The 15,133-nt window shown below is 40.8% G+C and overlaps 1 protein-coding gene across 2 annotated transcripts in view; it reads left to right on the forward strand.

Moving 5' to 3' along the window:
* Positions 1 to 2,989: 2,989 nt before the first annotated feature.
* The window catches only part of LOC103368240 (E3 ubiquitin-protein ligase SMURF2), a 60,398-nt gene continuing 48,254 nt past the window's right edge, over positions 2,990 to 15,133 (forward strand). For both annotated transcript variants that reach the window (XM_008296546.1, XM_008296547.1), the window contains exon 1: positions 2,990 to 3,471. In XM_008296546.1, the coding sequence (XP_008294768.1) occupies positions 3,420 to 3,471 (52 nt within the window). In that variant the 5' untranslated portion in view covers positions 2,990 to 3,419. The remainder of the gene's footprint in view (positions 3,472 to 15,133) is intronic.

The raw sequence follows: 15,133 nt of genomic DNA on the forward strand, positions 1-15,133 counted from the left end.
CATATCAGCCACAGTGTTGACTCTGAGTAGATTAGTCCAGTAAGTCAAAGTGGATCAGTAGGAAAACTTTAAAGAGTGGTTGAGATGACATCAACAATGATCAGCACCAATGATGAAAACACTGGCATAAAGTTGTATATGCGTGCAACTGCAGTTTCTAATTCTTGAATGACCCCAGTGGATTCATTTCAGGAAGTTAGAGTTAATTTCTTCTGTATCTGTTAATATTTGCCTTTTTCAGAATGTGCTAAATTTTACAAGAACTGTGTTAAGAACCGAATACTTTGTTAAAGTTGCTCATTTTAGATTTGAATGGACATTAATTTTTGGGACTGCAAAGTGGCTCGGTGGTTAGCATCATTGCCTCGTAGCAAGAAAGCTGAAATCCCTCATTTACAAAAGCATTCCTACACTTTGCTGCAGCACCTCAGGTTGTGGTCGGATGCATCCTGTTTGCTTTAAATATTCATGGATGTATGTAGAGTCCGTCTGTATCAAATTGAATTGATGGAACAGGTTAGAAAGGCTTGCACCTGTGTGTGTGTGTGTGTGTGAATATATAGGTTCCCATAATTCACACTCATCAGGACAAAAAAACAAGTGCTGAAGCCTGAAGATTTCTCTTTTTAAATCTTTGTATTATGATCGACTTAGATACATTTTGCAAGAGCATAAAACCATTTCTAAAGCTTTCAGTGTTTGTAGGAGCTCAGTGGCCTCAATCAGTACAACCAAACTGAGTACCAACACATGCAAGTCCTTGTTCGGGGAGGTGACCAGGAACCCAACAATGACTCTAACAGAGCTTCAGGAGTCCTCTGCAGAGATGGGAGAACCTGCTGAAGGGACGACTACCTGAGCAGCAACTCCATCAATCAGGCCTTCATGCTAGAGCGGCTGGACGATGACAGCCTGCTCGGAGTTGGCCAAATAGCATTTGCGGGAGCACGAAGAAAAACATTCTCTGGTCTGATGAGACAAAAACTTGATCTCTTTGGGCAGAACTCCAAGCACTGTGTAAACACCAGGCACTGCTCATCATCTTTCCAATACCAGCCCTGCAGTGAAACACGGCGGTGGCAGCATCTTGCTATATGCGATGCAAGATTTTCTATTTGGGAATTGACACATTTGGATTTTTTTTGAGCTACTCCCAACAAACATTTAAAAATAAAAAGACACATCTTTAAGAAAACTCTTACTTTCAGTAGAAATAGAGGAAGACTTAAAGCTAAACTGTACACTCTAAATACAATGTGTAACTATGAGACTTTACTAGTGCAGCTTTAACTCTGGAGAGCTGCTATGTTGGTGCTTCTCAGTGTCACAAACGGGGACACTGATTAGAGCCGAGAGAGGGATGAATGTAGCCAAGTACAGAGAGGTCCTCAAACAAACGTCCTCCAGACTGCACAGACTTTCTCGACAATTCCCCAAAGCACATACAACTAAAACAGCACTATAGCGGCTTTGGGAGAAGTCTCTCACTGTCCAAGAGTGGCACAACCAAAGCCCAGACTTGAACCCCAGAGGGAATCTGTGGAGAGACCTAAAGAAGTGCAGTTCACAGATCCTCCCATCCAGTTTGAACTTCAACCATCTGCCAGGAAGAATTAGATAAACTGCCTAAAACAAAGTATGCAAAGTTTGAGATTCCCTCATGAAGATGCACAAGCTGTAAATGATGCCAAAGAGCTTCTACAAAGCACTGAATGAAGGATCTTGTGTAAATGAAAGCTTAACACGTTGTCATTTTCTCCTCATGGTTTCTTGAGTGTAGATTGACTACACATGATCACGCAACAGACCCACATTTTTTTTTCCCCCCTCTTAATCCACGTCCATGAGAGCATCCCACAAACATGCCACGACTTGACTAATCCTCTAATGCTCCTCTCTTCCTGGCCCTCTTATCTTTCAGAATGAAGATGAGGATTTAGTTCCGGAGACCAACGGAGACTGCTACGCCTTCCAGATCCCTGAAGACCAAAGCACTTTTCATTTTTAACACGTCCACTTTGTGTTTTTGTAACAAAGAAGAAAAAATAAATAAAAAAGAGGGAGAGAGAGAATTCTTACATTGTGGATTTTGTTTTGTATTTTTTAGATGTAATATCCATGTTTTTAAGAAATGTTTGTAAATAAATTTTATCCATGCATACGATTTATTTGTTGTCGATAATCATTTTTATATACAAGCTGATCTGTGAGGTGAAAACATAAAGAGGTGAGGGAGTTGTCAGTGGGAAACCAGGCCATGGATGGGACCTGATTGTGTGTCACATGGCCACTAGGTGACACTGTGGTTACTCTTTATGTGTGTGGTGAGCTTGTATGTTATAGGGACCATGTTGTGTCTATAGTAATTGTAAACTATTTTATGAATGAAATCTGTGTTTCAGTGCCTGCCTAATGTTTTACAGTCAAAATGGTGAAGGAGGGAGCAGAATCATACCTGGAGATCTGCATAATTCTGTATCCACCTTTAGAAAAAAATCAACTAATTGGGGTTAATTGGCTACATGTGGGGGAGTGCTAGATGTATGATGGCCTGTTAAAAAAAAAAAAAGTGACTTAATTGTAATATATATGCCAGACATTTATTTGGAATTAACAGATCTCCTTAAATGAGTCCCAAATTGTTTTTTTAAATGCAAACTTTTGGATTCACCCTGCATTTAACAGTGGTAACTCCTTCAGATTAGTATTAATCTTCTGTTGCTACTCAGTATTACTGCAATATATTCTATCTCACATGACGTTTATCTCATTCGTGTCAATAAAAACTGCGCCAAACTATCCAGATCAGTAAATAGCAAAAATCCCCTTCAAAATAATCCCCTTTATAATTTACTGCTGCTGTAATCAGGTGAAACTGCCTGTATTGTCTGCAGCTGGATGGTGATTTGTGAGTATATTTTGAACGATCGTGCCGGATGTGCTCTTGTGTTTTCCCTCCCTGACCCTGTGTGGCTGCAACAGCTCAGTCTTTTACCATCACCGAGAGCGACGGGAGTGCAGCAACAGCAGCAGCAACAGCAGCAGCCCGGGCAGAGCAGACGCCTGTCCGGATGGAGGACGAACCGATCACTTGATTCGTATCGGTACTCGTGGCATGCGGCATGATCGGCATCTGGGAATCTAGTTATTTGCAGTATTTCTTTTGCGGAAAACGGGCTCACGTGGAGAGTGTTTTTCCTGCGCTGTGATTATGATACCATTATGTTGCGTGCACAGTCAGCGTGATTTGCTATGGTGATACTACAAGCTAACCCCGAGCTAGCAGAGGGATTGTTGTGGGAGATACCTATTTGAAAAAAAAAAGAAGAAAGAAAAAAAACCCCAACAAAAACTCACACGTTGACACATGAATTAGACACTTTTTTGAGAGTTTTCGTCAAGCTGGAACACGAGGGGGAATGTCTAACCAAGGAGTAAGGAGAAATGGCCCAGTAAAGCTGCGGTTGACAGGTAAGCGAATTTAAACCCCCTCCTGCGCCGCTCGGAAACGTTAGCGAGTTAGCCTGTTAGCCGAGCATGCTAGGTGCTGCTGATGGGGCTCTGGCGTGTGCGTCTTGTGTGATATTGAAATATTCAACCCAATTTTCTATGTTATGTGTATTTTTCTTTATTTATTTATCGCACATAGTTGGTTCGAATTTATCTGAATTAGTCTCAGGCTGCGCACTGAGCGACATTTGAAGGCAGTCAATGAGCCCTGCTCGTTAGCAGACATTAGCTGTGACTACAGTCTTGTTTATGTTGGGTTAACGTAGCTGGCTAACATTACTTTTGCCTGGTTTTACCCCGAACATTAGCTAAGTGTAAATACTTCAACCTAATATGGATAACTCTATTATTCCTATTCCCATTCGGCGTTGTGTTGTGTGGTTAATTTTATTTAGTTATCCGTAAAGGCAATAAAACCCCACTCTATTTAGTTATTTATCGTCAGACATTCATCTCTCAAAGGGGATTTCAGGAGGTAAATATTGTGTGTTTCCTCATAGTGGCGACGGAGTCTTATAACACAAGTGTTTATAAAACAAGCCAACATCATCATCATCACAAACGACGGTGAAAATTCCCAATGACTGATGTATTTTGAAGTAAAACAGTGTAGCAGCATAGCAGAGAATCACCAGCGTGCTGTGTGATGTGGTGTGGTGTAATACACCCGTTTATTTATAGTATATGCATTTCTAATTAGGCAGTCATTTTCTGGTTTGCCCTGAAGAGCTGTGCTGTGGCTTTACAAGGGGAGACGTTGCCTTTGTGGAATTTTATCTTTACCTTGCATGGATGGATTTATGCAGGGACCATGTTTTTCACCTCTTTTTTTTTTTTATTCCTCTCTAGTGGTGACAGCTATATAGAATGATAAATGTGTTGATGTGCAGCAGATATGACTGCAGAGCTGAAGGAGAGAACAGAGAATTTAGGAGTGTCTCATTGTCTTGACGTGTTTCTGCCAGTATTTGGTGATATATGGCAGCATACATATCGATCCATGTACCCTCCTGGTATAATGTTTGGTAAGTTGCGTTATATCTCATGGAGGACAGTGTGCAGAAAGGTAGAGTAATAGTGTAAGATATAACCAGTTGTCCTTCCTGCTCGCCTGCCCTGGGTCTTTTTTCCCCTCCATATGGGGAATGGTTTTAAATGGGCTGCAGTGGTCTTCAGACGGAATCCCAGGAATGTGAAACCTCAGAGAGAGAGAGAGTCTTTCCCGATCATAGACACATTCTCTGTCTGTCCTTCACTACAGGGAAGACAGTGCATGTGTGTGTTTTGGGTAAAGAGAGATTGGGGTTCATATTGCATATAGAATGAGCAGAATTTCTGCTCACACAGTGGTGATCAGTGATGCAAAGTCTTCATTTAGACTTGTGCATTCATTGCACGCTTTACTTGTGTGTTTAGTTGTGGCCACATTTGATTTATGTGTCTGAGACTGTGTGCATTTAGACCTAACATTGCATACCAGTCCAGTTTTACTCTGTCTGCTGCGTGGTTTTTTTCTGCGTCAGAGAGAACGGTAATTGGCAAGCTTGGATCTAAGGGGGGATTTGGAATGATTGCCATTCTTAATAGTTAAATGTGTATTTATTTATTGTCAAATCTTATTGGATTTCATTCTTAATTTATGATTCCAGTTATCAGCAAGCTCCCAGTGACCAATGGCAAAAAAATAAAAGCATTTAACATCAGGACAAAACAAGACGATTCGCCTCTGCTGCTTTTTGGTGATTTGTAAAAAGAGCTGTTTGAATGTTGTCACATGAAGCCTGCCGCCCCGTTTGTTTCCCAGCCTTCATTCCTGCTCGCCTCCATACGCGTTCTCTACGTGTGAGCTAATCAAACGACAGTAAAACAATGACTTTCTATCACAGTTCCTTTCCATTTACATTCTGTCGCATAATTGTAAATTTCCAAGTTGTTACAAATGGCTTGATAGTTCCTGTTTATTAAAGGATCAGCTTTAAACTTCCCCTGTTGTTTGGATTAGACATTAATCACTGGCAGGGTGCTGTCACGAATGATGCTCATATCTGTTGCAGACTGGGCGAAGTTACCCCTGCAGCGGCTTTGCTTTGTTTCTTTGACGTCTTCAGCCACAAGTCGGTGCTTTTTTATCGGTAATTCTTCACAGATTACAGTGGTTGTGGCTGTGGTCCTCACAGTGATATACAATTGAACTGGTTTTGTTTTTTTAAAAATGCTCTTCCTCCAAAGTGAAACTTTTTCTAGAGATGAGTCACAGACGCAGCTGAATTTAAAGTGGGTTGCTACAGTTTGCCGCCCTCACTGGGATCCCCTCTTGTCACAGCAATGGATTAGAATTTGTGTGGGGTGGGCTTACACACATTGCAGGATTTTGGATTTGGAACGTATTCATGCATAGTTTAGTCATCCCACACTACATTTAAATGGCACCTTCTAGTTTCTCACAAAAGCTTTTTTTTTTGGTAAGTCCTCCTTACATTTATCTGGGACAGCTGCTCTTTGATGCTTAAATTAATAAAAAAACAACCTAGTTTGAGTTTGCTGGTAGGTGGTGTGTCGTTGTGTCCCCACAGAGCTTGTTGCCAAGCTCGTAAAAGAGAGCAATCTCTGAATTTTGAGAGCTGTTATTCCAAACACTGCAGGGTGCAGGCAATAGTGTAGTCCTACGCCCCACCCTCCTCATCTCCTGTGCACTGCAAGTTGGTGTGATTTGCAGAAACTGAACAAGAGCAGGGTGTTTTCCCTCATTTTCCTTCACTGGATGGAACCTTGAGTTTCTTAAAGGTGAATGACATGAGATGTACAAGGAGGTGAATCCACCTCACACGGCCACTTTCAAATATGGCCTCTTGGCTGCATTATGCTGTGAGGAAGGGAGTCTGTCTATGTGATCCATTTCCTCCATTAGACTCCAGTTGGCACACAGCAAGCAGAGAGCGACTGGAAGGATCATCTCAGGATTCTTCCTGTTCTGTGAGAGCGTGTGACACTCAGGCAAGCGAGGAAATCCGCACGTATATTTTTCATCTACCGTCGTGCTTTGTGTGTGCACGTCCTTCTCTTTCTAACATTTGGGGAAGCTGATGCTGGCGCTTGCGTGTGTGTTTGTGTGTGTGTGTGTATGTATGTGTGTGTGTGTGTTGAAGGGGGAAAAGCCAGGAAGCTGGTGATTAAGATAAAGATCCAGCCTTGTTCCAGGCCCAGCTTTACCACCGGGCCAGAGTGCATTTCAGGGACGTTATCAGAGACCACTGTCTCAGCATTCAGTGTCAGCTCTCAGAAAATACATCTGTGTTTGTCAGCGTGTTTGCACGTGCAAGCGCACACATGCTTTCACATGCACATGCACACAGATGCACTCATATACACAGTTAAGCTTCCACAGGATGTACTGTCAGCACGCGATGCTGAGCTAAATTAGGCATGGCAGCTTCCTAAAATATTAGGAATTAATGTTACAAAGAGAGTGCACCATAGTGCTAGTGAGAAACTGACAGGCACACATTTTCAAGTTAAGATGTCTTTTTGGGTTTGTAGCATAATTATGAATTAATAAATAGCTTTGTTCGAATTTTGCATTTAATATTTACTCATTGTAATATATGGACATGTAAAATGTTCCTCTGTGTTTGAATGACTTTGAAAAAACTGTTCTACATATTCCTTCATATTTAGTCCACAATTTCAAATCTTAAAATAAGCCTCCCTACCATCTGTGAGTCGTCGTCCTCACATTGAACAGTTTAACTTCATTTTTGCTTGTCAGTTTGGCTGGTATCTCCGTATCCTTTGAATGGAGCTGATTACATGTTGGTAGTCACATTAAATCAACACATTGTAAGCGGCTGGTAATGTGGAGACTTGGGTGATGCATGAGCTGGTGGTGCAATTTATTTTGTTACGTCTGACTTGTTATATTTCCAAATGGCTTTTTGCCCTTTAAACAATGCAGAGTTTTGACAGTTGAAATGTGGACCACAGTTAGTGATTATGATTCATCCACACACAACTTATGTGAGTCATGCACTGATGTGTTTGGTGTGTTGCTCTCTGGTTTATGTGCGCCTGGCATCGGCTTAAATTTATGAACAAGAAATTCTCTGGCAGAAAATGCAGTTTTACCCAGTTAGGAGGCAATTAATACTCTCTGCTTTAAATGTTATGATTCTTGTACAAATTGCCTCTTAGATGCTGGGATTGTCTTAAGATTTTCACAACATTTATCAGAATTTGTGCCACATGAAGAAATATATATATAATGGGAAAATTTTTGCCTGTGCACCAGCAACATTGATGATTAACTAGTGCATGCCCTATATAGAAAGGCTGCCTGAACTGAAGATAAGTTAAGATAAGTTGGCTGTTCGGAATGCACCTCCATGACTCCACCCTACCACATGGAAAATGCAGTGTTTGGTATCTCGAGGTCAGGGGGAAACACGTCTTAACAGTCCACTGCTTTTTTGAAGTCTACGGTTCAGTGCTTGTGCTGTCTTAGCCAGCTTGCACAAAAGTATGATGTGTTGAAGCCCACCTGCACATTTCCATACAACTTACCTCTGGCTTTCCTCTTCCTGGAATCAGACACTTCCTCTTTCACTTGGCTCCTTGTTTCTTTCAGAGCCTGTCTGTCACTGCGCTTTCTTAACATGAAGTGTAGGAGAATGGGCTAGTCTTCGTCTCAGAGGTTTAAAGAGAGAGAAGTGTGTGTATGCGCTGTACATTCTTGCGTGGTGGTTTCTTTGTGTGTCTTTATGTACCTCAACTGAAACGTTTTTCACTTGATCAGCCAAGACAAGAGAGCAGTTCATATGGACAGCCCCCCGCTGACCCTGTCAGCCCTTTTGTTGTCATCTCTCCTTCCATCAGCTTATGTCCTGTTCACACTTTACTTCTATATCTCATCACCCCTCCTGTGGTAACACATTTGCTTTTCTATTTTCTCTTTTTCTTTGTCCCTTCCAACAACCTCTCCTCTCATATACCACTGTCAGGTTTGTCTTTTTGTTGATGATGCCACACAAAAATTACCTGAATTTGAATTCTTTAGGTCATATTTTCTCACTACTTAAAGATCAGAATCCTAATTTATGAGTCAAAAATATTTTGAGGCTGTTTCTTTGCATGTTGGTCTTGAATGACTTTCACATGAAATGTTTCTAGGACTTGTCTTGAGGTGATTCCTAACATACCTGCAGAGATGGTGTACTTGAAGGTAGAGCTACACACAGAGGGATTTTGAGGCTGATATTGATAAAAGAAGGTTTAGCAATGTGATCATTTAAAGCACTGATTGCAACTTCCTTCAAAATGTGATTTTCTATATAGCTGTAGTTATATATAATATACTTCTTGCATGCGACACGTATTCCAGTGTGATATAAAAGCAGCCCAACAGCTACCGTGGATGCAGGCTTTGAACAGGTGTAGGATATTGTAGGAGCAGGAATGAATTGTAGGAGTGAATCTATCAGCTGCTTGTTCACTTTAGCCTCCGCTTGCAGATATATCTGCACTGCGGATTTGTTTGTTGTCACCAGCCTCGATGTGTGAAGTGATAGTAATAAATGGATGAGTCAGAAGGTGCGAATGTGTTTGATTATGAACGTACATTGACCACAAAAAATTCAAACACTGATTCATTAAGATTGCAGTGCAAGCCTGGAAACTTATTAAGTTTAATGTCGGTTAACCTCAGATAGGTGGAATGGACACCAGTGCAACAATTAACTCCTTTTATTGTAATGCAGCATCGGCAATCTAATTACAAAAAAAAAGTGTGATCTTAAAGATACAAGATGCATGACTGTCCTACACAGTTGCAACAATATGGGGGCATTATTGTAGCAAAACTATTTGTCCATGCGTATGGGGAGCTGTCTGTCTGTATCTCAATCTGTTCATCTGTAGTGAGATTTGTCAATATGTAAGAGAAGTTGTCAATGCGAACCGGAATCTACAAAAGTTGTCTTACAATTTGTATGTCAGTTATCAGGTTTTCAAATGTGTTAAAAATCTGCTCATGTGTATTAAAATTCGGACATGTAATAAGAGTTGTCAGTGCATACAAAGAGTTGTCATTGGCTGTCTTTTGCTACACTTCTACCATGAGAGAATCTGAAACTAAAGGGTATCTGAAAATGAGGGTTTCTGTGTCCTGAGCCCAGACTCACAGGATCGTCCATAGTGGCTGCTACCACTCTGCTGCCCTGTGCCTCAGTAGTCACGTCATCTGCAAGCTATCATGAAAGAGTTTCCTCAGCGACCCATAAACTCAGCCGATCTACCTTGTTCACATATACCTGTAATATTAGAGTTTTAGAAGGCTCAGCAATAGCCTCACTAATTATACAAACTTCAAAAAACATCAACATGTCCTCAGTGTGTGCGGTCGGGATTCCATCGTTGTCTGCATCCTGCCTCACAATGTCGCGTACGCTTAAAACCAATGCATAGCGCTGACTGAGGGGTTGCAACTCTGAAATTTGGTTTAGCAGACCTTCATTTGACAGACTGAAAACAAACAAACAAACAAAAAATGTCCCATTACCTCCCTACAGCCTGCTATTGGCATCAATGCCATATCACACTTGAACTTATTCTATGGCACTTATCTAGATTGTCTTCTCCTGATCAGATCCTTGCTTGTGTTGTATCTGCTCTCAGATGTACGTCGCTTTAGATAAAAAGCGTGTGCTAAATAAGATTGTAGAACTGATGGCTTGCAGGCAGCGTAACTACTGAGGTAAAGAGCAGCAGAGTGGTAGCAGCCACGATGGACGATCCTGTGAGCCTGAGCTCAGGACACAGAAACCCTGAGTTACAGATACTCTTCAGGTTCAGATCTCTTACGGTAGAAGTGTAGCAAAAGACAGCCAGTGGTGAAGCCACTCAACTCGAATACGTAGACTTTTCAGCTACGAATACCTCTGTACGCATTGACAACTCTTATTACATGTCCGAATTATAATACAGATGAGCAGATTTTTTACACATTTGAAAAAAGACCAATTGTGAGACGACTTTTGTAGATTCCGGTTCGCATTGACAGCTTCTTTTACACATTGACAAACCTCCCTTCAGACAAACGGATTGAGATACAGACAGACAACTCTCCATAGTTTTGCTACAATAATTCCCCCATACAACAACAGCAGTGAGAAGTCTAGCAATAGCAAGATTCCTATGCATTGACAATATGTCTTCTCCATCTATCTGTATCCCTGGGCATCTCAAGCAGAAGGCATTGCTCATTAAGTGTGAACTAGTCTTAGTTTATGTAATGCATAAGAGCCTCGGTGTAAAATGCTCCATCTGTGGTGAAAATTAATTGGTTTACTTAATGACTTTTGTTTCATTTGCATTGAATGACTCAGTTGAGCCATCTGGCTGTAAACATTGTCCTACATTATGTTGCAGCATAAGTATCCAGTCCTATAGATTAGTGTGTGTGCACGGTCCTTGCCAGAAAAGAGATGAGTTGTGTGTGTGTGTGTCTGCCTCTCTGCTTGATCTTGCCTCGAGCATCTGGGGTCACTGTGTTGTGGTTAGGTTTTGTAGTGCAGCACAGAGCTTTGTACCCAAACTTCCTCCTGCTCTGTTTAGTCTGCATTACCGGCGTATACTTCTATTGACCACACACATTGCACAGGTTCTATACGCTCACTCAGTGCTCACGCGGCCCTCATCCATTCTAATAAGCAGCTGTTCCAGGTGTGTTTATCATTTCTGTTATCAGTCGAATCATAAAGGAAAGAGAGGAGACAACAGTTTTCAATTAAATGGCACTATTAGCACATTTGTCACTGCATATGTGATATTTCCAGACATTAAATGTGTATATGTTAACATGTTCTCCTTTCATATCACCTCATGAACCAACTCAAAGCCGAACTTTACTGGTAGTTAGGATCCCCCTGTGGTTCAGCAGTACTGTTGCTGACAGACCTGTCTTTCTTCATTTTTCAATACAGTGCAGACACTGAGCCAGAGTCAGTGCAGTATTAATTTAATCCATGGCTCACCTGGCCAGCTCAGGCACAGCTGTCTGGTCACTAAAATGATAACACAGAGTGTCATCATCTGTGCTATTCACTGTGGCTAACAGAATGCAGAGTTGACAGCAGTGTCTACATTTTGAAATGCAAACTGAATTAGATCCACTGGCCTTGTTATCGCTGGTCTGAATTATAAAGTGTTTTCCTAAATTTTCTTGCACTTTTGGATTGCTTTTTGCATTCGCCAATATTACTGTGCCAGAGTCATTTTATATCAATTGTGGTTTTTGTGTCCACGCAGTAAACAAATATTTTACTACTGCTGCTCTTGTGTCTAAGGATTTATCAAGAACTGCCCTTTTTTTTGTCTTCTTTACCCTGTTCATCAAATCAGATGAGTCTGTTTGTAGATGAGTTGATTGTTGGTTGTTTTGGATTTAAACATTGTTGACACTGATGTAATTCTATAATATTTGTGACGGGAGAACACAGAGCTCCACCCCAGTAGGTTTTCTTTCTAAAATGACGTTTTGAAATTCAAACAATGTGTTTGCTGATGAGCATTTTAGCACCATTTTAGAAATACATCCATGCTAATGTGGATGCTATTTCCTCACCAAAACCAGTCCTCCATGTAGGGCTGATAACACCACTTTATATAGGAGTTGGTGTGAACCACTTGAGTAATAGATTCCTCCTGCAAATGCAGGTCATGCTAGAATTATCAAACCCAGAATGTCACAACAAGGAAGCAACAGACGCCAGCAACGGCTGTAGTTCTTTATCAGTGAGGAGTTACTGGAAATAATTGCTAATGTCATTGTTTTCTTCTGTGAGATAATCTTGTGATAGAGTCATGACGAAGCAGTGAGGGACAGGTAGGAAACAGTCAAACCCAACCAGGAAGCAAAATGGGGACACCTGCATGACTGGTTCTAGAAGTTGCCGTTTCTGCCCATTTAGCCTAAAATGCAATCACCTAGTTTTTAGACTAAAATCGGTCAGTAGTGTTTCCAAAAACTCTTTTGTTTTAGAGGCCCTCAAATGCCAGAGAAGTGTGGACGCTGGGTGTAAAAACAGCAAAGTTATAAAAGCAAAACATGTTTCTGGTGTGTAGAATTTTACCCTGTTATTTTAATTGATGCATTTGTTTTCATTTGACTTGTAGACTTTCTTATTCAGATCAGCACATTTAACATAATCACAGCAAACCAGACATAGAGAAGCGTTGCTCTGGGGAGATGTCAGCTGTGTGCAGCTGGTCAACCCTCCATCAACTCAAGATGAATGGTACTTGATATCTGATCGGGCCATAATGACTTGTTTTGAAACATTACTGTTAAAAATGACTAATTCAAGCTGGCTTTGTATTTTCAGGCAATGTCTTTGTATCTCAACACAGCACTGTGTTTTGGTAAGAATTTGGCATATGAGGAGTCTGTGACTCAGTAATGAAATCTCACAGGGCATTGCCAGTCCCATAACTCAGCATTACTGTTCTCCTTTCATGACCTGCATTTTAGCTTACATGCTTTTTACTGGAACAGAACTTTCTGTGCATATTTGATAAGAAGTGGATAAAAATTACTTTACAACAACAAACATGTCCACTGAATACAAAGCAGGCATAAGCGTGATTGTGGGTACGTGTGTGTATCACCCTGTATGGGTCACATCTATGCTATGTTAGCTTCTGATCTTTCCTCTTCTCTAAATAACTTTGTAAAACTTTGTTCTTCTTCTTTGTTCCAGTCAATCCTTAGTTTAATCTGCTTTTCAAATTACTTTTGAACTTGGTGGCATCAGTGTACTTCTGAGCAGGAAAATGGAAAGACTGAACACCTCGGTATTGCATAACAGCCTTTGACTGGAGAGGAGGTGGGCTTCAATATGCAGAATACATTAAACTTTCCAAGTGCTTCAAGAGGATTTTCCTGCAGAATATGGTGGAGAAATATCACCTTTTTTCTTTTCATATGGCTACAGCATAAAATTTCTGACTAGACAGCCTCAAAGAACCATTAGGGATTGCAAAAAATGAGTCGTAAAAACTTTATTTTTGAACATGTGAAAAGGCAGGTAATTGGTAGGATTTTTATGTGTTGTTAGTCTTGACGGTGTCTGGCTTATCTCTCTTTGACGGCCTGAACTCTAATTCCTTTAGGGCTGCAGTGAAAGGTTATTTTCGTTACTGATTGTTTGGTCTGTTAAACAATAAAAGCCAGTGACAAAAGTCCATCGCATTTCCCTTGAGTCCAAGTTGACTTCCTCGGATGCCTTGTTTTATCCTACCAGCAGTTAAAAAAACCTCTTCAGTTCACTATCATGTAAAACAAGTACATTTGAGAATTTATTCAAGATATAATGCATTTTTATTTTAAATATCCTAAACAATGGAGTGATCATCAAATTTAGCTGATTAACTTTATGCCTCGTTGATAAATCAGCTAATTGTTGCAGCTTTAGACACCCCAGTGCAGCCTCTCATCACAAGTCTCTCTGTCCTGCATTTTTCTTTTCAGTCCTTTTTTTTTTTTTTACTCTCTTTCCTTTTTTGAACAGGATGTCCCTCATCTCTCTGTCATTTCTCTCTCTTCCTTCCTCTCCCTCACTCACCCCCGGATCTAGTCCAGACAGCTGTCAGACGACTCTGCCGGTGTGGCTCCAGTTTGGTGTATTTTTTTTTTTCTTTATCTGTTTTCAGCTTGTCACGTGCATATTCACACACACACACACACACACACACACACACACACATACTTCCTGTACTGATCCCTCACCACAGTACAGTACTTAGTGTTTGTCAAAGTCTGTTTGGGGACTCTAAGGAGTCTGTGAGGAGATTCCAAGGACCCCAGGAAAGTAATAAATTCACTCTAATTCTAATCACTTAAAGGTTTCCGAGAGCATGCATAAATAATGGCAGCCATATGTTTAACTTTCATCACAATAAAGTGTTGACTTGTGTAATTTATTGTTGTTATGATAATATTATCAACAGAGAACGTTGTGCCAAATCAACAAAATGTTTCTGTACATAAATTATGAGTACTTAAGTTTTATTAAAATTCAAATGTGGACTGTGTGTGACGTCCACAAATGTGAACACTGTACTTTAATCAGGTTGGTTAGACTTTAGGGATCACACTTTCCTCTCCTTCACTGTTTTCCTGCTACTGTTTTTACGGTTAAACTGCCCACCTTTGTGTGTGTGTGTGTGTGTGTGTGTGTGTGTGTGTGTGTGTGTGAGTGTCTGGTAGACCACTCAGCATGTCTACTGTACGAACACACAAACACATACGCTGCCACTCAAATTGCATCCCCCTCTCTCTGTCTGTGTTTTCATTTTAACTGTGGTTTTTTATCATGGAGATGAGGATCAAGTAGCTCCGGCTCTGAACATAATCAAAATAACAGGTCCAGGTACAAAGGTCCAGAAGTAAAAGAAAGATGATTCCCTCGTTGCTTACTAACATGCGTCAGCAGCAGGGGATTTGACCCTTCATCTACCAAAAATAGGCATGTTTTGGTACTACTTCTAAATCGTTTTTGAGAGAAATGAAGAACTCAGAGTAAAAAATCACCAATGAGGGCCTCAGTGCTAAGACCACTTTGTGCTGCTTTAT

Source organism: Stegastes partitus, unplaced genomic scaffold, assembly GCF_000690725.1.
Source record: "Stegastes partitus isolate 25-593 unplaced genomic scaffold, Stegastes_partitus-1.0.2 Scaffold1134, whole genome shotgun sequence".
Classification (NCBI taxonomy): domain Eukaryota; kingdom Metazoa; phylum Chordata; class Actinopteri; family Pomacentridae; genus Stegastes; species Stegastes partitus.